Source organism: Ixodes scapularis, unplaced genomic scaffold, assembly GCF_016920785.2.
Source record: "Ixodes scapularis isolate PalLabHiFi unplaced genomic scaffold, ASM1692078v2 PGA_scaffold7__128_contigs__length_106722199, whole genome shotgun sequence".
Lineage (NCBI taxonomy): Eukaryota > Metazoa > Arthropoda > Arachnida > Ixodida > Ixodidae > Ixodes > Ixodes scapularis.
The window spans coordinates 33,471,135-33,496,814 of record NW_024609882.1 but is presented as its reverse complement, the minus strand read 5'-3'; the positions used below and the strand labels follow the sequence as shown (position 1 = coordinate 33,496,814).

The 25,680-nt window shown below is 45.7% G+C and overlaps 1 protein-coding gene across 1 annotated transcript in view; it reads right to left on the bottom strand.

The window, feature by feature from the left end:
• LOC8042575 (low-density lipoprotein receptor-related protein 4) overlaps positions 1 to 25,680 on the bottom strand; it is a gene marked incomplete at its 5' end in the record, with an annotated part of 130,877 nt that overhangs the window by 77,932 nt on the left and 27,265 nt on the right. The window contains 9 exons of the mRNA XM_029975676.4: positions 61 to 237; positions 2,097 to 2,314; positions 3,101 to 3,491; positions 4,816 to 4,941; positions 6,678 to 6,799; positions 7,187 to 7,319; positions 8,009 to 8,245; positions 9,310 to 9,432; positions 11,091 to 11,210. Of these exons, the coding sequence (XP_029831536.4) occupies positions 61 to 237; positions 2,097 to 2,314; positions 3,101 to 3,491; positions 4,816 to 4,941; positions 6,678 to 6,799; positions 7,187 to 7,319; positions 8,009 to 8,245; positions 9,310 to 9,432; positions 11,091 to 11,210 (1,647 nt within the window). The remainder of the gene's footprint in view (positions 1 to 60; positions 238 to 2,096; positions 2,315 to 3,100; positions 3,492 to 4,815; positions 4,942 to 6,677; positions 6,800 to 7,186; positions 7,320 to 8,008; positions 8,246 to 9,309; positions 9,433 to 11,090; positions 11,211 to 25,680) is intronic.

The window sequence follows — 25,680 nt, the reverse complement described above, 5'->3', positions numbered from 1 at the left end:
ACAACAATGTTGCCGTGAGTGCTGAGACGTGTTTAGAATGCAGGGAGCTGCAAAACTTGCCTTCAGGTTGGCGCAGACTTTGAACCACTTTAATGTCCATGGGGTATGAAAGCTTGGGGTACAGGACGGATGGCTGTTGATGCCCGAACTTGCTGGCTGTATGAATGCTCTTGGTCTGCCAGTCGGTCCAGTACAACGTGTCTTCGAATATTGTCACCGCAAATGGATGGGGCAGACCTTGTTGGACAGATGAAGGAAGATCAGGATGTAGCTAAATTTGGAAACTTGCTCTTTGTTCAAGCGAAAACAAATATGTTTAACAAGCGCTTCTCAGGCTTACCATCTTGTGCACTCGATGTCACATTGCGATTTAATAAAGGAGCAAATGGTGGCACGCGCAAAATAATAGTGCTGAGACTGACTCAAGCTCGCAGTCACTGCCGAGACGCTGAACATCTAAAAGGTCATTGTTAGTGCTAGGTGCAGGTGCAGATGGTGCTAAGGGCAGGTCCACGAAGGAGTGGACAAGAGCTTGCGCTCCTCCTTGTCCACTCCTTCGCGTTCGTCCTCTGTGTTTGCACCAGGCACGTATCCAGGGGGGGGGGGGGGGGGGGGGGGGGGGAGGGGGGAGGCTTGGGGCCCGGGCCTTCCCCCCATGATTTCTTTAATTTTGCTGTGGTCTCGTCTCCCCCCTCCCCAGCTACGTGCTTGGTTTGCACATACTTGTTTTCAGTACCCTGAACCAACTATAGCCCGACAAGTTTTGCTACTACGCCTTTAAAAAGCCCATAAAAAGAAAAAAAAAATTAACAGTCTGGGTGGGACACGCGTGTCAAAAAGTACTATTGACAGCGCCAGATTCGTTTTAAACTCTGCGCGCAAAGTCAATGACGTCACGGAATGGTCATACACTCTTTCCACCTCAATAAGATTTGTCATACACTCTCATCAGCTCAATGTGATAACCAAGTTGATCCACCTCTCCTCCACGCGCCTGAAATGCCGAGATCAAAGACAAGTGAAAAGGAGGTGACTATCGACATAATCGCGTATCGCACCGTCAATATTGCTTTCAGAATGTTTTTTTTTTTTTTTTCGCGTAAAATTTATTTTTTGACACGCGTGTCCCAATTAGACTTTTATTTTTTTTTTCGTTTCGGAGGTCTTTTAAAAAAATTGTTAAAATAAAAAGAGAAGAACTTCATATTCGCTTGATTTCCCTACACTGAAAGTGTATGTACCTATATGCAACAAAAGGTTATGATAATTTTGTCGTATTCAATTGAGCAAAAATTTACGTCTCGAGGGAGTATGTCTATGCGCGTACTTTTATAACGTCTGCTTAAAAATTGTCAATGTGAAATAAATAGCTCATGCAATAAAATGTCATGATGCATCTGGTTCTACTCTTAAACACAAGATGATTCAAGCAAAAATTACCGTATCAGCGTGTTTATATTCAATATCTGTGCCATCACTCTAAGTTAGCTTACCACAACTTTGATATGTCGTGTATAGCAAATCAAATCCTATTTTTGCTTTATATAATATTACACCCGTACTGCAGTGAACGCAGTTTTGTATCCTTTTTTTTAAATAGCTGACGAATTACTAGTTTGATGATATGGAGACCTCAGGTACCAGTTTGAATACAGGTACACAATATACCAGCATTACAAGCTACCCATTCTTGAGGTAAATTGCATTTGCGGTACGCTTGCCAGGCTGTGAGGTAAGCCACCATAAAAGTCTTCATTTCACAAGGATTATACTTTACTTAAGTAGGACTTCTTACAAATAACTTCCTATGGTCACTGGCAAGGCGAAAACGGCAGGGAGGAGCTTCAGACGCGAGCTTCCTGCCTTCTACAATGCTTCGGCGTCACGTGCACCTCGAGCGAGCGAGCGCCCGCGCAGCCAAAGCACGACGGAAGGCATGGAACGCGTGCTGAAGACCGGTTTCCGCGCCCGCACAGTGTCCACAGCTGTTGTGGGCAAGGGCGGAGTTGATTGTAAACAGCAGGTTGGTCTATATATATTTACCAAACTGAAACGCGATCCTCTGCAAAAAAGGTGGAGCCGCGGAGAGCACTGACCGCTTTCAATAAGCTTCTTGCGATTGCTGCCGTCGAGGTCCGCACTCTCCAGCTGATGGTGTTTGGCATCTGCCCAAAAGATGCGATCACTGGCGTAGTCAATGGTCAATCCGTTTGGCCAGAAGAGGGATGTGTCCACGATTGATCTTCGGTCCGAACCGTCGGTGTAGATCCGTTCGATCCGTGGTCGTGCCCCCCAGTCTGTCCAGTAGACAGTCCTGGTACACAATGCACAGAAAGAAAAAAAACAAAAAAACATTTTATTAGCAGACGAATATTTGTGAACATCAGAGAGAGTATCTAATGAGAGTTAGCATCTATCGAAGAGGTCAGATTCCACAGGACGGCGCTTCTGTAAGCAATGTGTTGAATTCTGAAGGCTTCCAGGAAAGCTCTTTTTCAGTACTACCTTCTATCGCCTGTTGCTTTTCATTCTACGTCTCACTGACTAGTACAGAACTTAAATTTTTTATTCATTATTTCACTGCTCACGTACTCTCATAAGTGTAATACAAACTACTACAGTGCGAATTGGAATGCAACTACTAAAACAAAACATGAACAAATAATGTTACATGATGCCACGCTAACAAAATGCAGTGCTAACCAAATTTCCTACTGACTTGAACAAGCTGCAAGCAGCAGATAAAAACATTGCGAACTCCGATAACCCCTTGTGGTTTGACTGTGGGCACCAGAAATATTGCGGCAATTAAGACGCTATGAATCCATTGAGTTAGGAAGAATGCAAAAACTAATAAACTATTATGCACTTTTTATAAAGGGGACATCTGACTATCACCGTAAGAGTACACTTTTAAGGCATACTATGAACTGTCATTGCAAACAGTATACAGAGTTCTAGATGTCTTTAATCAAAATAGACAAAGATTCTTTAAATGAATTTATGAATGATTCATGACAACAATGCTAGGCTACATAGAGTTTCCTGAACTACGAGGCATCGGAAACTCAAGAGTACCCCTGAACGAGAGGGCACTTACGACAGCTGAGGGTAAAGCACGATGGCACGAGGCTTGTCCAGGTCTTTCCAGACGAGGGCTCGCCGGTTCCGGCCGTCCAAATCCACAGACTCCACACGAGATGTCCCGGAGTCAGTCCAGTAGACGCGGTTCATGATCCAGTCAACCGCAAGTCCGCCAGGATTGGCCAGGCCTCGCGAGACGAGCGTCCTGAGGTCGGTGCCATTGGTCAGGCTACAGCTCCGGATGACGTCGACCGTGATGTCCGACCAGAACACCAGGTCGAGCGTAAAGTGATAGTCGAGCGCCACCGCGTTCTGAAGCTTGGCGACGACGGAGGTGTACTCGGACTTGTCCATGGTGATGCGCCGGATGTCGGCTCCATTGGCGAAGATTACGTACGCTTCTGGACCTTTTTTGGGGGAGGACAAAGTAAAAAAAACAAAAATAAAATATTTGGTTAATGGCTAGCTTGCACGGTCACACAGCTAATGCAAAGACAGTTTGTAGACACCGTCTTAGGCGTGATTCTTCCCTGCATAACTGGCTTGTCAGAGTTACCGTACAAGTACTGCCTGTGGACATGTTCGAAGTATTACATACATACGAAGCGAACACGGCTTCAAACGTGCTTAAGGCGTGCCTTCGGATGACTCAACGATGAAGCTGGACCGAGATGTGAAATCAACTTGGTACCTAGCCAAGTCTGCGTACACATAATTTTAAAACACTTCTTCAAACGCTTTCTTTTTTGACACCAAGAGACGAGGTGGTTACATAGGAGAGCATTTTATGCTTTAATATTTTGTTAATTGTACCGTGGTGTTCAGCACTGTTACCTGAAGAACACTTGACTTCATAAAAAGTCTGACTTAAACTGAAGTACCCTGCAGTGTAATAAGCGCCTGCTGTTCTACTGGTGAAAGTTCCTTGTGTAGGGTTAGAATCATCCTTGTTGAAAGCATAAATGCTATTCAAACTATGCGTCGGTCAGCCGAAATAATGTATAAAAAAATCACACAGCAATTGTTTGACGCAAACTCTTACACAGCAGAGGATTGTAATCGGAATGTCAAGTAAGGTTGTTATCCTTCCCTTAATTCGTTATAGGTCTATAGGATCCTGTTGTGTAGCGGATGTATCGGCCTGATTTATCTCATTCCCGAAGGATTCTCCAACGATTTGGGATTTCTTCAGTGTAAAAAAAGAATTAGAGAAATCTTTCACAGATTTTTCCAAACAATTCAAATGTATGCTCCACGTTTTTTGTTTGTCTGTTTTTTGTTCTTGTTTTTTTAATCGGTAGAGTGGTGATATTCATTTTTTTTCAATTGGCCCAGTTCGAATCTGGCTAAATTCGCGGACTTAATTTTTTTAAATATAAATTCAGTTACGTGCCCCTGTAGCTAATGATTAGTGTTTTAAATAAAAAAACTAGAAAAATAAACTAGAAATTAAATTATGATATAGATGCAAGATAGTCATAGTATCACATTTCTGTAACATTTATGAAATGTTGTGTCATCCAATCAATAGCTGACAAAACATTTCAAAGTTATTTTATTTCAAACAGACTTTTGTTATCTCAAACACTCTTCTAAACAACCTTATTTCCTGCAGACTTTGCACATGTAAGCGATTCCATTCCTACTGCAAACTATACTAAAAACCAGGTTTCCAAATGAAGGCATTTATTATAAGTGTACTCAGCCACAAGGAAGGTAAATGCTGTGTACCTTGTGCCTTGCAGTGTCGCTTGTCATCTCGAAGCCTGTAGCCCTGCTTACAGAGACACTGAAAACTGGGAACTGTGTTCACGCAGGACTGGCTGCACGTTCCTTCGTAGGTACATTCGTCGACATCTGAAAACAGAAAAGGAGCACGTGTTGGACAATCTTGCATTTAAGAAACATAAAAAAACTCAAATTTTCTAAACGATTTTTTATTTCTAGAAGATGTATTAGAAAAAAGAGTTGCAAAATAGAATATTTAAGAGATATATGTAGCAATTGTTTCACCAATACACGATCCCTCGATTTTCGCAAAATTGAGCCAATTTAACGTAATTTGAAATATTTGAAAGTATGGGTACCCGACTGCCTAAGAGAGTGCGACTTTCCCAAAGTATGGCAGCTTGGACGGCAAAACATCGAAACTAAACCAAGAATTTCAAGGAATTCGGAAATTTGCAGGACTGAATAAAGCTCAAATTTTACGCAGGAAGGAAGAGACTGTCAAGTAAAACTTGGCAGCTATATTGCGATCTATTGGTTAAACCGTCGTGTGAAGAACTGCAGTAAGGCGATGTCTTTTTATGGCTTCTTTTATTGACACACTCTGATTCATCTCGTGACGTCAGCTGACGTGACGTGACACCAGGTCACGTGACGTCAGCTGACGTGACGCCAACGTGTAAAGTCATGATCTTAAGTGACGCCACGTCACATGACTTGACATAACGTGACGTTGCAAGTCACGTCATAACGTAAAGCCATGGTTCACAAATCACGTAACTGAATTTGCGTGACTGACGCCACGCTACGTGGCCACGTCACCTCACGGCATGAAATCATGGTTTCAAGTGAGCTCACGTCACGCGGCAGTGCCACCCGACATCACGCGGCATGGTAACGTCACGTCACAGAAAAACATGAAATATAGCTTCCGTTTAGGGCGGAGAATAAAAATTCAAGATGATTTAGATCGTGATTAAAATAATGATTTATATGGTGGTTTAAATAGAACTAAGTTGACTATGGTGATTTAGGCCAAACCCAGTTCCCACGCAATTTTAAAAAATCTAAAGGGATTCTGTTTTTTAGGGGGGGGATGCTTAAAAAATTGCGAATTTTTTTTTTAATGTTCACTCTTTGCCTATTATTTTATGCTTTACATTTTCCTTTATTTTGTATTTAAAGCAGACTTATCAAGCGAAAAATTATTTATACAGGGTGTCACAAAGAAAAATTTACAGTTTTTTTTTTTTTTTTACCGCAAAAATGAACTAGGCCTCGCCTAACGCTCATTCTCCGCCCAAAGATAGCACTAAAGGTCACAACCAGAAGCCAAAGTTTCAGTTTGATCCGATAACTTATCCAAAAGTTATAAGTGGTTTTCTGAAAATTTCAATGAGAAAATGAAGCCCATTTTTGCCCGTTTTCGGTTTCTGGCGCCCATAGAGCCCCATGTATTCAAAAACCCCGTCGACAGCCATTTTCCCATTGAACTTTTCAGAAAATCACGTAACTTTTGAATAAGGTATCGGATCGGGCTGAAACTTTGGCATCTGGTTGTGACCTCTAGCGTTACCTTTGGGCGGAGAATGAGGGTTCGGCGATGCCTAGTTTACTTTTGTGGTGAAAAAAACCTTGTAAATCTTTCTTTATGACACCCTGTAGTATCAGGCAACCATTCTACATCTTTTCTAATGACAAAAATTCCTTCTATCTTATTAAAGTTATTTAAATCAAACAAATCCAATCTCCTTAATTAAACACACAAAAAGTTCACGATTTTCTTTTAAGTTTACTTCCGTTAGAATGCAATCCTGCATAAAAAGACGAAGCAGCTCCTCACCGGAAGGTGGGATGCTACTCACCGAGGCAGGAGCGTCCGTCAGGGGCCAGTTGGTAGCCTTCCTTGCACGAGCATCTCTGCCCGGTGGCCGTAGCCATGCACTGATGTTGGCACGGGAAGCCGTCCTCCCGACAGGGCGTGCTGCTTTCTGTCGAGTCAGTGGAAAACGGCAACGACGGTGCATTTATTTATTTTTGAAATCTCTGCAGTTTCCAGCAAACGCGCATGTCCCAGACGATCTAGACATCTGGCCTCACTCAGACGCACCATATGCCATGAGCCGCATTTCATATTTGAGCAAAGAGCAAAGAGTTTTGAAACGCGAAATCAATCAATGTAACCCTAGCGGATGAGACCACCGGGTCCCAACCGCTTGGGCTACATGTGGTTGGCGACTAAGCGTACAGCGACGCATTGTTTAATTTTTGCGCTAAGAAAAATAAAAACAAGTTACTTTTCTCTTGCCAACACCCGGTATAACAGGAGTATCTGTGAACGGAGGGGCTAAGTGAAAGAGGATAGAGAAAATACTTACTGCAGGTGGTGTTTTGTGATTCGTCCGACCGATCCGGGCAGTCCGGAACTCCGTTGCACACCAGCCGTTCCACGATGCAGGTGCCATCGAGACAGCGGAAATGGCCTGGTTCACAGGCCACCTCTGGTCCTAGAAAAATAGGTTGATTTTCTTGTCACCCTATGACTCTGAGACACCGTAACACAGAGGGAAGCTGTAAGCGTGTACAAGTCTTGGCTGGAAGCTCTGGTTGGTGCTACCAGCTCAGACCGTCCGTGCAGCCGAGCCACATTCAAGAGTAGGGAGCAATTCACGCCAACACCTTTTGCTGCCGTCCATGTTAAAATTAACTTCCCCCAAGATATACACATTCTAAAAAAAGGCTGTGCGTCTACTTTCCCACACAACACTTGGAGAGCCAATTACAATAACTTAAGGAGGCAGCTCAGCGATTGACGATGCCGAAACATATGTTTAGACCAAAAAACGCAGTCTGAGTTGTGACATAAAGCAATGCAAGCGTGACGTTTTGCATTGCTTAATGTCACAACTCAGAGTGCATTTTTTAGTCTAAACATATGTTTCGGCATCGTCATTCGCTGAGCTGCCTTCGTAAGTTATTGTGATTGGCTCTTCAAGTGTTGTGTGGGAAAGTAGACGCACGGGATTTTTTTTAAAGTGTATATATATATTTCTTTGATACTTGAATTGAACGCGTATGCCACATAACGAATACTCACCCCCCCCCCCCCCAAACACACACACACAAACAAGAAAAATAACAACAAATAGCCTAATATTTACGTCATGACACTCATACAGAATTGAAGGCCCCTTACCGCATCCGTCCTCGTCGCTGTTGTCCGAGCAGTCGAAGTCGCCGTCGCAGCGCCACTCGGCCTGGATGCACTTGCCCGAGTGGCACTGGAACTCGTGCGGGGCGCACTGCCTGGGCGCGCAGTCGCGCTCGTCCGAGTGGTCGTCGCAGTCGGCGTCCCCGTCGCACTTCCAGTCCAGGTTGATGCAGAAGCCGTCCTCGCAGCGGAACTCGCCCTCCTGGCACGCGCTCTTGCCCTCTGCAAGACGACGGCGGGAAGGGCCTTCTAGCGAGTTGCGCACAGAATACGCGGAACCAAACCTAGATCATTCAAAGCCCGTGGGAACAGCCGTCTTTAAAAGCCCCTATGAAACGATAAAAGTAACGCCATTTTCTCTCTCCTACCACCTCTCTCTCTCTCCGGCTCCCCGACGCCATTTGTGAGCCAAGACGGCGGTCAATAACGACATCACGTGCGCTCCCCTGATGGCGTGATTGGCCCCGGCGCTTCCCTTTCTTTTTCCCAGCCTTTCTCTCTCTCTCTCTCTCTCTCTCTCTGGAGGCCACCATTTCGAGTGAAGGCGTCGGCGAGGAGGAGCATTTTGAACGATGAATCACGTTCTTTTGTATATGCAGGTGCTTTACCTCCTCTATATTAACGTAGCGTCGTCACACTAGGACTGCGCCAACTCGGCGATTGGGCCCCAGCCCAAAGCCGAGCGTCCTTTGACGCATTCATTGGGCACGAAACCCCGCCGAACGCTGTTTCGGCGCTCGTGTCCAATCAGTGTCTGCGCTCCATCTCAGTGTGATGACGTCAGAGCTCTATTGCATCTACTTCGAGTATCCTAGGTGGTGTTGACATGGCCTTCTGGGTGGGTCATGTGTAGCGCTTCCACCCGTCACAGTTTGTCCAGAACCATACGTTCAGTGCAGCGGAAGTTACGTACGCTGTCGCGCTCCCCAAACAACAATGGATGCCCCAAAGCACCAGTATGTCTGGCCAGGTGATTTCAACGCAACGAGGCTTATTTTGCACCCCCCATAAGGGCCCATGCAGGTTTTCCAATTTGCGTTCAGTTCGTGGATGGCATTAAGAGAGCAATTGGGGCAGACAGTCTTCGATTTCGATGCCTAAAAAAAACATTGTACGCGTTTTACCCATCCGACGCTGGGTAAAACGCGTACACGCGTTTCTTTGAGCACCTGTGGCACTTAACAGCCACGTTTAAAAACACGAAGAAAGACAAAATAACTCGAAGAATCTCGACTCACAGATCATTTCGTCTATAGGCTAGATTGTAAGTGGTGTATGTCCCATACCACAGCCTTCCTCGTCCGACCAGTCGCCGCAATCGTTGTCTCCGTTGCAGCGATAGGCCCCGCCGACGCAACGACCACTTCGGCACTCGAAATCCTCGGCCAGGCAGATTGCCGACGTGAACGCTGAAACGAACGCGACATATTGTGTGGGGATCGCAGACAAATTCCTTTCGAGCAGCATGGGCGGTCACCATAATTTGGGCGTCCCTGCTATATTTCCTTTTACGCCAAAAGCCGGTTCCCACAGTAAGGTTTTCTTGCACGCTACGAAGCTTGCGTACGCTTACGTCGATATACGACCTCAAGTTGCCGGCACGTTCGTACTTTGCATTCCGCGTGCCAAGCTACCCCTTTAACTGGTTGAAACTAGGGCAGGGCGTCAATTAAAACCTCTAACCCAATAAATAGTGACACTTCAATCGATGAATTAATCGATTAATCGGTCTCGTTCATATTTATGTAAAATATATATATAACAAGTTTGCCTTTGCTGAATATGTGACATACGGCGCAATATACTTTTTTTTTTTCGAATCAATCTTGATGTGTTGAGAACAGCTCAAAGACACACTCACAGATTATTACTTCAACCGCATGAAGCTAACAGGTTCGTTGATATTCTCTGGCAAGAGCGACCTCCCTTGATTGTTCGCAACAGCCTCTGCGGCGCTAAACAGACACTCGAACGGCGTTGAAGTTAGCGAGGCACATGCAACTTTCTGCAATTGTCTAAAGTTACAAATTTTGCTCCAACAAGTTACTCTAGGCTAAACTTTGCCCTCCATACACGTGTCTAGAATTTGTACTTTTGTTTTTCTTAGTTTTTCAAAAGTTTATCTATAACCCGGTTAAAAAAAAAGATTAATCGCGATTAAAGCATTATTCGATTTAACGGTAGTTTAATTAATCAAGAATTGCCCAGTCCTAGTTGCAACGCTTGGTACGAACCAGGGATGTGTCCATGACTTACGGACGTATCCTGACGTAAGCGTATACGTTAGGCCGGCTCACGCAGCAACGTTTAAGGCTGGCTCACACGTTTGTGTCCGTTGCGTTCGCAGTAGTCGCCAACAACAGCATGGACAAAATAACCGGGGCAATTGTTAGCCGTAGACAACGCGGCAAGCGATGCAAGGTGTAGCTTCGCGGAGCGATCATGAGTGACTCGGTTGTTAAGGTCGTTTCTGTCGTTTTTCTTGCTGCGAACGCAACCGTTGCAAACGTCTTAACCGGTCTTTTACGTCGCATTAGGTTACACGAGCTTATGTCGGCTTACTTCGAGTGTCACCGGGACACCTGCGCTTCGAATGAAGCGCAACAACCGGTTCAAGGCGCAAACCAGCAGGCGACATTGGAGGCACCAATATGTTTTGCGACTTTAAGATAACGCAAGGGAAACCACTCCTGCTTGAATGGTGGGCCGTAAGAAACCGGTGCTGCGTAAAGCAGCCTTTTAGTCCGGGCGCAGCCAACGCCATCCGAAGGAGCCAATCAAACAGCGCCGCAAAAGTGCACCGTCATGGCCCACGTGGTCTCAGTTCGTTTGCCCGTCACGCGCAGTAAATGCGCCGTGACGGGCAGCGGCGAGGACCCGAAACACACTTGTTCGCTCGGGAGAAATGTGTTTCGGCGTCTTGCCGCAGCGGGGCGCCAGTCACGTGGCTCTCCTCTCGTCCGTTGTCTGCCGCTTCACCTTTTCCATTTCGGCGACCCTACGCTCGCTGTTGTTTGGGCGTGGTTTTTTGAGTGAGCCGGTCACGCAGAGAGACACGCCCGCTCACCCGTGCAACCTCCTTCGTCGGAACCGTCCACACAGTCGATGTCCTTGTCACACCGCCAGGCGATTGAGATGCAGCCGCCGTTGATGCACCGGAATTCGGCTTCCCCGCAGAGTGGAATGGCTGCATGGAGTGAGAGAAAACTTAATCGAACAACGTCAGTTACCGGAGGAGTAAGAACGGCACGGCGGTGCGTGTTTCGAACGGCCGACCCCCGGCACACGCTCCGTGCCTTCCATCGTGCTTCGCGACTTCGCGCGCGAGACGCCGGAGCGTAGTCGAAGTTGGGGAGCACGCGCTGGGAGCGAGACAACTGAAGCCCCACCCTGCCGTTCTATTCTTATCGGTGACTATAAAACATCATGCGGGGGAATTAAATTAAAGTATCTCGCAGCATAAAAACAGGAAGGCGAGACCCTCACACAAAGATCTCTGCTCCCTATGATTAATGGTTTTCTTCTCTTCAATCGCCTCCGCTCCAGCGTTTGCTCGGCTAAAGCAACGAGGCCGGAGGGCTAAGAGACCTACGTCACCCGAAGAGCCCAACACGGGAGCGGGGATTGAACGCGAATACCGCGTAAGCTTTCGCCTAACCGTGGCCTCCTCTATACTCATAAAGCCTGGCAGTTCGACGACGGAGCCATGGGTGCGCGTTCGCAGATTTGGAGCGCGAGGATCTGGTAGCACAGATCACCACAGAGCCATTTGAAGGGGAACCTGGACGCCAGCGCACGGCTTTTGCAGCGGCAAGGACCCGGAACACACTTGTTTCGCTCGGGAGAAGTGTGTTTCGGCTCCTCGCCGCAGTGGGGAGGCAGTCACGTGGCTCTCCTCTCATCCGTTGTCTGCCGCTTCACCCTTTCCATTCGGGTGGCCGCTTCTCGAGGCGATCTGCCAGGTTTTGTCAGTATATAGAGGAGGCTATGGCAGAGCACAGGGTGCGCGCCGAGTTCCGCGCCTTGTTAAGGTTCGGCTCTTCCCGTCATCCCAGCGACTGGGCACGAGTCGCCACCCGAATGAATGTCGAGACATTGATTGTCACGAGCCCAAAATTGAAGGCCTATCTCGTCACACCGGGAATCTTTCCGGCCCAACGCTGACGCAGCACTCGCGTTTCATCCGTGCCCCGCGTTGGCCTCTTTAGGTGACGTAGAGACCTCAACCCTCGCGCCTTGTTGTCTAGGGCGTGAGGGTTGAAGACGAAGGTAGAAAGGGTGGAGCGCTTCGTGGGAAGAGCTTAACTTGCTGTTATTTTTACCCGCAACAGACTATAGCACTATCGCGGACAATATGAACAGAAACAGTCCTTCGTGCTTCTTTGGCGTACCTGCCAGTTTTGTAGACGCCTGCTGTCCGAACCGGGAATGGAACGCGAAGTTGAGCTCCTATATGCTTCGGACTATTTAACGGATTAAGTGATAATAGAGGTTGTGGAGGCCCCAAAGGCAGAAAAAACGCCGGATTTGGTGTTTTTCAGCTCATAATGTCCGCGGACCTATACATCCCGCGGACAGCGCAACGCAGGACGCGTTCATGATAGGATAGCCCTGACATTAATGTGCGACGATTGGGTGTCTAAACAAGATATCTTACGCTTTAGAAGAGAAGATACCGGCGCGTCTGTGTCTGAGAAGACATAAAAAAGGCTGGACTCCATGGAGCAAATAAGCTGCGAAAAAGCGACGAATTTCGTTCCCGGCGTCGATCCGCTCCGAGCGCCCTGGCGTCGGAGTAGTGGCTACACGGGCGCCGCACACAAACCGAACGATTCATCGGGCGAACCTTGTCGGTTGTTCGCCGCATATTTGCTTCCTAGAGTCCGGCTTCAACGGATTTCATCGCACGCAGAAATAATTCAACATCTTGAACACACGAGAAAAAAAAAAGTGTACAACATACACACAGGTCTCAAACACAACAGTTGTTTTTGAGATGTATGTCTGTGTGTGTGTTGGTGTTTGTGTTGTCCACTTTTCTTGTTCCTAAGTCTCGGGTGTTCAAGATATGCAATGTTTATCAGCTTGCCTGTATCTTAATTTTTTTCTATCACCCAGAAAGAAAAATATTTTACCTAAGCGTGTCTACGCGTTTTTTGGAGCGCAGGTTTTTGGCGCCTGTTTCCGCGTATAACGGCGTCGACGTAACCGCGGGCACTACATTATAGGACGTCACGAACCTATACACCAACTCAATTTCCCGCTAAATTTAGCGAAGAAACTGAATTGATCTGTAGGTCTCTGACGCCCCATAATGCAACACTGCGCATTCAGTTTTTCCGCTAAATATAGCGGTAAAACTGCCGTCCCATGACCCCAACTCCGATTCAGTTTCCCCACTAAATTTAGCGGGGAACTGAATAAGTGTTGAGGTTGCGTGACGTAAGTGTTTTGCTAAATCTAGCGGAGAAACTGAATTTCTTAATGAGTGACGGGACACGAAGTTATGTGACGTCGTTTCACCCGCTGAATTTAGTGGGGGAACTGAATTGGTGTTGAGGTCATGTGGCGTCGATTTTCCAGCTAAATTTAGGGGGGAACTGTGGGAGGAGGGGAGGGTACGGAGGAGGAGGAGGGGAGGGTACGCAGGAGGAGGGAGGGGTGGAGGAGGAGAGGAGGAAGGGAAGTGAGGAGGATGAGGACGGGAGGAGGGGTGGGAGGAGGAGGAAGTAGGAGCAAGTGAAGAGGAGGAGGGGCATACCCGCCCCTCCGTACCCTCCTCTTTTCCTTCTCAAGAGCTGCGCTCTAATTTTGCATTGCAGAGATTTGTAAACGTCTTACGTATTTTAAGCGCACCTCCTAGGCGCCCGTTTCCGGCTTCAGCGGCGTCGCCGTCGGGGTCGGCGTGGGCGTAACAGCGCGTTGCTTTATGGGACGTTTCCCATAATGACGTCACTCGTGACGTCACCGCGCGTTACATTATGGGTAAATTTCTCCGCTAAATTTAGTAGAAAAATTTCCAAGCTGAGTTTAGCTGGAAAGATTTCCCGTTAAATTTAGCAAAAAAAGTTCCCAGCAAAATTTAGCGTAAAAACTTCCGCTTTAAAATTAGCGGAAAATTTTCCCTGCTAAATTTAGCGGCAAAAATTCCCCGCTAAATCTAGCGAAAACATTTTCACGCTGGATTCAGCGGAAAGTTTCCCCGCTAAAATTAGCGGAAAAAATTCCCCGCTAAGTTTAGCTGGAAAGATTTCCCGTTAAATTTAGCGGAAAATTTTCCCCACTAAGTTTAGCGGGAAAAGTTCCCCACTTAATTTAGCGGAAAAATTTCCCCGCTAAATTTAGTAGAAAAGTTTTCCTGCTACATTTAGCGGGAAAATTCCCCACTAAATTTTGCGGAAGAAACTCCCCGCTAAATTTGGCGCGAAAATTCCTTTCTAAATTTAGCGGAAAAATTTCGCAGCTAAATTTAGCGAGGAATTTTTTCCGTAAATTTAGCGGAAAATTTTCCGCTAAATAGAAAGAAGCAGGAGAGGAGATTACGGATGAGGAAAAGGGCATACCCTCCTCTTTGCTCTTTCCCCTCCTCCTCCTCAAGAGCTGCGCTCTAATTCGGCGTTACAAGGGATTGAAAACGTCTTTCATTTTTTGTTTCTAGTTACGGCACACGTACATACATACACACTTACGCACTCATATACACACGCGAACAAACTCGAACACCGCGTGGAACAAACGAAACGCGAGCAATCGGTATTGTAGTAATTGAGTTTCACAAACGTCCAACAAAAGAACGCCATTACCCGCTCTTCAAGTTGCCCGCTCCAATCTTTTTGTTCCTTTTTTTTATCCCAACTTCCCGTTATTTTTGATGGTTTTTGTTCTTCATTTTAGGAAGACGAGGCATACAAGCAAGTCGTTTTTGTCAAAATCTTATTTCAGCTGCCCCCCCTCCCTTTTCAAGTAGACTCTGTTCAACGAACCATTCTGGTCAGTGCTCTCTTTTAATCGCCAGTCACGAACTCACCACTCATTTCCGCACACACATGTCCACAAAAAAACAAAACAAGAGAACAAAGAAAAACAAAAACACCAACGACAAATAAACAATTTCCCTTCCTCCGCTTCGGACTGTGCCCTCCAAACTCGGTCTGAGTGCAGCGTCGCATGTCAAGTGGACCTTGAAAATAACGCGCATTAAGCGCCAGCGCACGGAATGCTATGGAACGCGAGAAAAGAAGGAAGAAAGAAAGGTACACTACAATACGATAAAGACGAACCAAGGCATCAAACACGAACCTCAGGGCGAGCACGCATCCAACAAGATTTTTGTAACTCGTGTAGAGAAACTTCAGAAAGATGCAAGGCAGTCGGGAAAGCTTTCTGAAAGTTAACGTGTAAGGGTAAATAAATGTTACCGGGGTTTTCATAAGAAAAGGTTGTCGTTTCGGGATGACAACTAAAAACGCTCATCTGAAAGAAAAAGAAAAAAAGAAAAAGGGGACAAAAGAAGGGGGAGGGGGGAGGAGGAGGAACACATTTTTACAGGACCACGAACAACACGAGACGACTGTAATGCTGGTCGGTCTTGGCGGCCTCGTGCGTCGAATTGCGATGCTAGCTGAGTATCTCTGTACACATATTTTTCGAACTGTACAACTGGCGCTGTATGCGTATTTGCTTTTACAGACCGCATTGTTTTGGGATGCATTTACGGGTGGGCGGGTATAGGTGTTTCACACAGCTAATCGACTTATTCCTCTATAACCTCGAAAGAAAGTTCAATGTTCTAAATGCAGATGTCACAGTAAAGTTATTTTCATCTACAAGTAAAACAAATAATCAGCTAAAAGAAAGAGTAGAATCTCAAGATGCTGAGACAGCTGTGAGCAAGAACTTGTCAAACAAAAATCGGAAATTCTGGTTGGCTGCGCCTATTTAATTTGATGACAAAGTTATTAGGAATCTATATAAAGGCTGGAATTTCTGTTCAGTATCAAACCGAAGTCAATTAAGTATAGTTAAAAAAAAAAAAGAATCTCTGTTTGGAAGGAACGTTTTCTAACCTTTGGGTATGACGGAAATGTTATGAATTTGGGAAGGTAAATCCAAGAGATTGGTATTCGACTCGGAGATCAAGTATAAAACCCACTGCTGTTTTTTTATTTTTTTTCTACAGCGTTATGTTTAAAGCGTAAATATTAGACGCCATTAAAAGGTCATATATAACTTCCCACTGTTTAAAGTCTAAACCTCCCTAGAACAAATTGGGCATGTGACGGCCTACGTAACAGTTCGATCATGTCGTTTATCGAATGACGGTAAAAATACGACGTTGCTTGACAACGCAGGCAAAGTGGTAACATAGGATACAAAAATATTACAATAAAAATTAACAAATATGTTCGTATAAAAAAAAAAAAATCTGGAAAGAAATTAAATGGCGACAAGGAGGGCGATTTCAATTTTAATTGTCCAGGACAAAGATTCCTTGCTATTAAGTCACGTTTCCTGAGCAAACATTCGGGATAAAACATCGCAAGAAGCATGTGTATTGTTTGTTTTTATTTTGCTTAAATCTTGCAAAAATTAAGCGACAGGGTAAAGTCAGAGGAATAGAAGAAAAGTTGAAAGGGAAAGCGCTGCTAGTGCTGGTAGCCGGAAGAAAGGCTACAAAAAAATTTAAAGCTGCCATACTTTCTGCGACCTTAATTTATTCCCTCTCTCGCTCTTTACTAGACAAAGACGGGACAAACTAAAGGAAAAGAATAATTGTGCAATGAAAAGGGGAGCTGTCGCATAAACATTAAAGAAACGAGACTACGAAATGAGGAGCAGGGGGGGGGGGGGGGGAGAAAAACAAACAAACAAACAATACACGTTTTACGATGTGCCAACTACGCGACTGACCTTTCGTTGATTACAACGCGCTTGGCATTCCAAACACGCAAAACCGCATTCCAACATAAGAAAGCTGAACTCAGGGGGAAACATTGCCTTACACGAGCAAAAGCACTCTCCAGCCCAAAACAAACAACTGCCCCGAAAAATGCTATAAAGTCATATTTACCTTTCCTCCTCCCACACGCACACAATCAACAAAAAGAATAAACTAAACGAAAGGCGCGTCCATATACATGAGCGAGGGGCGTACGAGGTTCTGCTCCGCATGACGCTCCTGTTAGAATTCCCTCATTTGCATGAGAATGCATGGCGGGCACGAGCTCGCTCGCTCGCCCCTGCCTTCCTTCTTTCCTCCACTTTTTCCTTCACCCTTTTTCACCCCCTCTGCATTCTCTCGACTCCTGAGCGTGTAGCGTTTCCCGACATCCAAAACAGCTGCCCGCTGAAACGCGGAACACGCTTCGAAGCAACGTCGTCGTTGCATCTCCGAGCGAGCGCAGTGTCCATTACGTTGCACCGAGCCGCTTCTGGTCCTGATTGATTCGAGGGGAAGGGACGAGGTGCTTTGTTAACGCGGGAAGCGAGACTGGCGTCTCGCCGACACTAAGCGACTGACGCTGACAAAGCTGGTCTTCTTTTTTGCACGCTGCTGATGTTGGCAGGCCTACATAGATAATCTGAACTGACGACGAAGAAGTTGACTGCCAACTTCGCAGGATAAGAATGTAATCCCATTAAACCAAAATAAATAAGGCCATACAAACATGAGTGTATCAGTTTCCAAATAATGGTAACACGTGCAATTACACTCGCACACTTACCGAGCATATAAAAGCACCTTTAAAAAAAAAACCAAAAAACATTGATAAAAAAAGTCAAGATGCGACGACCTTGGCGAGGGAGGACAGATGGGGGCCCCGAAAGCTTCTAGAATCGTGGTCTGTTCGCAGGGACACATCCGTGTGCAACAAAAACCGCGGCCCTCTCCACGAAGCTTACACGGACATTCGTGATAAATAGCGTTGAGTTGAGGTTGAACCCAGCATTTGCTGTGTAACTAGTGATGATGCCTCCCGCATGGGAGGCGAAACGTCTAATGAAGTTGTTTTTTCTGTTATGTCAAGTCGGTGTTCTTATTTTAATTATGACGTCTCCCGGCTTTTGGAGTATTTTTGCATAAAATAAAAAAATAAATAGTGAACTCATTTTTTATTACTTGTTGGCTATTACGAGGTCCTACTTTGGAAATACTGGTCTTATATGACATGCATTTTCTATATTTTTTTGTTTTGATGCCCACCAGCGATCGGTTCTATTACATCTCCTTTACAGCGGCCTCGAGGTATTTTGCCTCGGTGCTGCAGCCATTATGTATTTCTTGGACAAACAAAAATAGGTAAAAAAAGATACCTAGTAGCCGCGTAGAAAAATTAAGTGATACATTAGGTTAAATATTCAAATACAAAAATAAAAACAAAAGTTGCGAGATATACATGCGTAAGCACTGCAATCCCAACCCAGGTTCCTTAATTACAGACCATCAGACGCGCAGCCGCTACACCGCGCCGACGCGCTAATGAGCAGGCTCAGGCACGCCCAAGTGAATCCCGTAGCTACGGGACATTAATAATAAAAAAATAACGTTAAAAAATGAAATTTGAAGACAACAATAGAAAGGCCCGAGTGAGGCTTCCCTTTTCTTCCCCTGTGTGGGCTAACGCGGCCGAAAGGGCTAACGCGTCTCAGCTCGGAGCGTGGGGCGAAAACTTGCGCTGGGAACCTCCTGGGTTCGATCCTCAGCGCCCCGCCCGCATCCATCTGGAAGAGTATCGTACCGGCACGCGTTCGTGTAAACACTACTGCGTGATGCACGTTAAAAAAAAACCAGGTTAGCGGTTGTACTGCACTGGCTAAATTTCTCATCTACAGCTAAGACACCGGTCACCCGTTGAGGCGTACCGACATCAAGGCTGGATAAACATATAAAGCAAGCCAATTTTTTTTTCTACAATTTCGCCATATTTTTTTTGTCTGAACCCTGAGCTTTATTTTATCCAAATTGCTGAAACGCAAATATGGTGAGGGTTGTTCTTTTCGGCTGATTATTTATGTGTATGTACCGCGACACCGAGGTACTGTAATTGCGTTTAAAATGTTGCAGTTATTACGCCTATGTACTTTGAGCTACAAGAAAACAATCACTGTTAGCCATTTATGCAGAAAAGTAAGGTTTGGAATTTGTAAATTTCAAGATACATGTGAGGCTAAAGTTTCTCAAGTGCAATTCAAAGTTTCAAGTGCACCTCGTCTGATTGTATGTGTCGCGTATTGATTACAGGTTGCAGCGCACTTGCTGAGCCAACGAAATGAATCCTGGGCACCTGGGTGTCAAAATGTTCGTGCCTTCTCACAAGCGCTCAAGCAAGCCAGTAGTGCAGTACAAAAGCTGTCGCTGGACGAACGGGGTTCTTGAAGTTTCTTTCAAGAGTGCCAATCCGAAAAAATAACAATAATCCCAGCATCGAGTACTGTCGATGCATCAAATGCTTTCATCTCAGCAAGCACAAGGTGACCGGGAAAAAATGCCCCGTAGCGCACCTCACACTTAACAACGGAGTTATGGTGTCCGATCATGATAATCCCATGACTCCGCACAGCTGCAGCCCAGGCAAGAATGCCGATGCGACGGCGGTGCTTGCAAAGCGATTCATGTACGAAGTTTGCACCGATGTACGCAGCAGCCACAGGAGACTCCGTGAGGCATTCGACGAAGCGGTGACGTTCGTCCAGAAAAGGTTTCGTAAGTGCGGAGATGAAGTCTAGGATGGTATACAAGCCAGCATGAAGAGTGCATATGGATTCACGTCCAAGAGTCGAGCCCTCTCACGTAATCGCCATCACAGCAGACTAAAGGGCAACGCATTGGGCGCTATTTTCCTGGAGCATCGCGCCACCAACGACTTCAAAGAGTTCCTGCAACTGGAAGTCAAGACGGATGAGAGACGGCTCCTTTTTTTTTTGCTGAAAAAGACCCGGAATTGCTTCTCAATATCGACATCATTCTGGGGGACGGCAATGTTAAATATAACCCCAATGAATTTTACATTCCAGGGCAATTCTACACTCTACATGGCATTGTTAAAGGGGAAGCGCATCCCATCGTTTACGCTCTGATGCAGCCATGCGACGTTCAGGCCTACGTGGTTGTTTTCGGCACCTTAAAGAGTTCACTGGAGACCAAGTTCGGTTAGTCGGTGGCCTCTCAACCTCCACCACGAGTCCGCACCTATCCAGGCTGTCATGAACGTCTTCAAGGTCACCGCCAGATTCTCGAAAGCAAGAAAATTTCTGAAGTATTGTTTTAGTGTAAGTCAGCGACTTAAGTATGGCGTTTTTATCTATGAAGCATAAATGAAGCCAAAGGTGGCAAAGCACTATGTTTAAGATTCAGTTACGCGCCTGTTGCAGCTGTGACCACATATATATGGGCTCCAATAGATCTTTTCGTTTGTATTACTCTCAGGTATTACTCTCAAACATTTCACTTTGCAAAAGCCATTAATACCAAGCGCGACGAACTGGGGCACGAGGCTCTGTGCCGCGACGACCCTGAAGTGAACAAATGGTTCGTCACAATTCGCCACCTGCCCGTACCACCGCCGCCTGCCGTTTTCAGGTGACCTTCTTGCAGCGAAACCAAATCAACCCCAGCTGAATGCCGCTCGCCTGGATCAGTTCGTCCGGCACTTCAGAAACTTCTAGCTATCCCATAGCATTCTCAAAAAGATTTGGGGACAGCTTGGAAATCGTGGTCCAAGGACGACGAACGTAGTTGACACAACGGCCTGCATAGTCGCTTTTCAAGTCGCCATACCGACCTGACTGAGTTTATTCAGTTATTTCAAGTTGCGCAGCATGCCACGCACAATCGAATTCAAGCTCTTGTGCTTGACCCGCTCGCTGCAGCAAGACCTGCATCAAGCTCCGCCTCGGCAAGAAACGAGAGGCTCCACGCAGAAACGGATGCGTTTGGCACAGTCACCAGCAGCAATGCTGCCACCTACCAGGACGTCTGCAATTACTTGGACAGAATCCCGAGCATTGGTGTGCTCCTAGCGGCTACTTAACAGTTTTTCAGTAGTCGTTTAGTGACGCATGATGTGAATAAATGTGTCACGTTTTCTGCTGATCAAGTTGTCCTCTTTTGAAGATGTGGAGGAACGTGCCGAAAGCGGAAATTTTCTCCGTAACGTTTTTGTCTAAATACTTGATCTGGTATGCACCAGTCACTGATTGTTGTATGTGCTTACATTTTATTCCCGAAGCCTAATTACTGCCATAGTCTTTTTTGATTTTTCCACAAAATGTATTAATAAAGCAATAGTATTTATAAAACATGCTTCTAAAATAAATATTGGGGCTTTTTTCAGCTAAGATTGCGCGAAGTTCTACGTCTTTTTTTCTTCATATTTTCGGCAGTTCTAGATGTTTCGCCAAATTAGCGAAAGTAATCACTGATGAAGACTTCTTCGGTTAACCGACAGATGCCAAAAAAGGACATATAAATTGTTTGGTCCTGCTGACACGTTACGGCGGGGGCATACTTTTCACATTTACTTGAAAGCGCAACGACGGTGATACATTACATCAGAGCAAGAACACCCCTCTGATCTTTTGGTTTACCAGTCCCCCAAATCGAACCTTTCCCACCCTGTTGCGGGACATTAAAGGGATTATGACACGCCAAAAATAAAGTATGAGATAACTATACTGCTAAGAACCATTGTATGTTCCTATAATCCCGCTAAATGTGTTTTGAAGATGGCGCGCTAGTTTCGAGGATATATTTATTTATATGCGGGCGGATCCGGGCGGAGCGGGAGGCTGGCTACGTAGCCAGCCTCCCGCGTGGTGTCCCTTTGCACGTACTCACAGACTTGGCTATCTTGGCGTCTCGAACTTCAACTTCCTGGTTTACCTTCCGCGTTTCTAGCATGCGGTCTGTGACGATTACGTCTTCGGCATCGCTCACCTTGTCAAAGTGTTCGACATTGATCGCAGCAGCGATCAGAGTGATTGCTATCAAGAGATATTGGAAGCTGCTCATTTTGACTGCGACCCGCTGGCGACCCGCTCCAGCGACGGCGAGTTACGAACGAACTCGCCGTGGTCACCGTCGTCCGGGAATATCTCGCAGGCGCATGCAGGGTGGAAGGTTAACGGGCCGGGGGAAAGAGCGAAAATAGCGTTCGGGTTACCGAGTTTCGTGAGCGGTTTGATCGTACTGCGGCGAGGAGAGCTTGGGCGATCATTGGGGCGCCTAGACTGAGAGAGCGTTCATGATCAGGTGGTTTATGGACACCATAGTTTGACTAACTTGGACAGTGTTGCCTGGTCGCCAGATGAAAATTATGAAAATTCGTAAATTGATTATTGCAATTACCAGAGCTTTAAAAATTGCATAACTTGGTGTAAATAATAAGTACCATATGAGCATCCATTTCAAGAATAATTTATCCGTTTAATTTTCGTGTCATAACCTCCTCCCCTCTGGGGTGGCCAATCAATCATCTTAAAATCTATCGGAGGCACGGGGTGTCCACCGTCCAATTGTCAACTGGGAGCCGCCCAACACGCTCATTAATACGGATTATATTTGCAACGGTCATGGGGTAGCATACCTGTGTCTTCGGCAGTACAAACGCCCGGAGCCTGCTCGGCGCCACGCCATGAAAGCTGTTTCACAAATTCGTAGTTTCGCTATACTTAGGGTGTATACTTTCCGGTGTTCATTTATGGCGAAAATCGGTGGATGTTTATCGGTGTTTATTTATTTCCAAGATAACGGTGCTTTTCGGTGAATTCTTTCGTGCAGACACTAAAAACGGCTATTATCGGGGAAAAAAATTGCGAATGTTAACTACCACTGAAGACGAAAACAGTTAAAATTTTATTTACATCTTTTACACAATGTCTTCCACACTGTTCTTCCGTTCTGACTTGAATGGGACAGGGGCATTGAGGCTGTCCTCACCTCAAGAGAACAGGAGCACCAGTTGTGACAGGCCTCTCTGGCCACTGATACTGAATTTCAAGGTCGGTGGCCCAAGAGGACCGCTGACCTTAAAGAACAGGGGAATAAAGCTAATGTCCTCCGAAAGTCTAAGTCCATGTAGGTCACAAAAGAAAGACAGGCAAAGTGCATGATTTCGGGCAAGATATTGCGTTTGACTGAAGTTTGCGTAATACTTTTTCAGTGAAAATAGGAAACATTGTTATAAAAAAATATTTAGAGACCGTGTTTTTTAACGATTATTATTTCTGTCACCGGCGGATGTTTATCGGTGTTTGTCGGTTAAATCTACAGGACCCTTTAGGTGAAAAACACCAGCGCTTGCTTGAAAATATGAAAAAAAATGGGGTTTTCGGTTTTCACTGATTTTGTATTTTAGACACCGGCGGATGTATATCGGTGTTTTTCGGCTAAAACAGGAAAGTGTACTACAGCCTAGGCCCTATACTCCATTCACCCCAAAACTTGAGACTGCGGTGGAAGCTACGTCTTAAGGCCTCTCTTTCGCCACGTCATCACGCTCCCACTCATACCCCCACATTGGTCCGGCGGGCACGTAGCTCCCACTGCAGTCTCAGCTGCCTTCTCAGTCAAGCACCCAGCCAAGGTGTTTCGGAAAAGGCTGAAAAGGGTTGGTAGAAGAGGCACCGGGGAACAACGAAACCAGAATTTCTCCGACAACACCAGAAAGCAGTTACCGGCGGGAGGAAGCTTTGTGCTCCCGGAGACGCGCGTAAGCCGGCGAAGCCCAGCCGCATACCTTCCCAAAACAAACAATGGCCAGCGGTTCCTTTAAATAGGATGTTCCACGTTAGAATAAACAAGTTAAATCCAAGCACAATTATTTATATGCCTTTGGGCGATTTCAAAATTGTGTCGATCTTAACAGCCAAGTTTAACCAACCTGAATTCGCCTGAACAACCAGCATTCTTCTTAAGAAATGTGAAGATCTACCAGCTAGAAATAGGTAAACAATGCGAAACGCATTGCTCAAATCAGGTATCCACTTGGTTATGTGGCGGGCAAGACGAATATCCATCGAAAAATAATGTCCAGCTGAGACGGAATGTCCAACGAGTCTGAATATCCAACGAGACGGAAGATCCAACCAGGCCTGAATGTCCATAGAGTCTGAATATCCAACGAGCATGAATATCTACTAGTGGATCTTTCGTCTCGTTGGATCTTTTGACTCGTTGGATATTCAGGCTCCGAATCCCTTTTCTGTCGTCATTGGTGGTCTCTGTGCCACGCGGCACTACCAACCCGAGGGCGGAATGCGAAAAGCAACAAAAACAACAGCACGGCGTTATCACTTTTAATATGAACGTTAATCGCCGTATAAAGGACCGCGTTCACTTTCTCGGCTGTTTTATTGTCGTCGCGCAAAAACAAACCTTTATAATTGAAACAGTAAGACACGTGTTAATCAACTAGTGTATTATTACCCTAAAAGTAACTAAATCTTTTAACAAAAAGCAGCGGAAAAAACAACAACCTCCAAATCAAACTGGCTTTACTATACGCTATCTCTTCGCCCAAAATACTATTTTCATAGCACCTATTGTTTTCTTTTTATAATGTTTTCCTGCTTCCTTAAAATTTGTTTTCAACAGTGGTCACGAAAGGAAACTGCGAGGCCACTTCCCCATTCCAGACAAAAAGAAACGCCTTCTACGAGTACCGGTAAAGATCAGTGAAACGTTTTCGGGCGGCATGTCGCTCTTCAGAATTTCATTTGCACCCGAATCGTGCCGCCCTAATACGAGAACTGGCGCACGCCTCAGCGGTCCGTACATATTCCGCAGTCATTCGGCCCATGCGTTCACGCACCGGGCGGTATAAACACGTTTGCCGCGTTTTTCCGGTCGCACGGTTCAACCAAGCGGGGGCGCGCGCTCGTTCTCAACCCTGCGTTGAAAAAAAACAAAAGAATGCGAGAGCACGTTTCTCCGTTGAGCTTAGCTTTCGCTATTCACTCCTCCATTCATGACCTTCTTTTATTCCTATTTTTTATAGCATTTCTGTTCCATACGGGGCCGGTCCAGGTGGAGCAACACTTGGGTGAGGAGGAACATTGGAGAAATGGTACTACGCTTTATTAAAGCTCAAAAAACGCTAAAAAATAAAACTAAAATGGCGCCAGCTCGTTGGGCGCCTCTCTAGAAATGGCAGAACCACGAAGCATTAAAGAAAGAAATCGGGCGCCAAGAGAAGAGAAATATATAAATTTCTTTCTGCGCCTGTCGACGCATTTTACAGGCTCATCTTAGCTCAGTGCACGGGTTTTGTCAGGTACTGTTAGAAGCGTTAATTGCAAATAACTCGTATGAACAGCGCGTGCAGCCAGTGGTGTGTCGGACGGGCAGCGGAAACGTGTAAAAAGAAAATAAATTGCAAAAAAAAAATAAATACAATAAAATAGATTAAAACAAGTGACAAATCTTTGTGCGAGGAAAGAAGCAAGCTTTTCCCGCGGTGCGAAGGGCGTTTGACGTGGAACAAAACGAGCACAGAAATTCAAACGGCCTCAAAGAAGAAGACACTCGCCATAGTTTGAATATATGCAAATGAATTCAGGATTGCTTCTGACACCTTCTTTGGTTTACACGACTTTGAGATTTTACGCTTATAGCCATAAGGAAAGATTCCTGCGCTCTAAATACATAAAAAAATGAA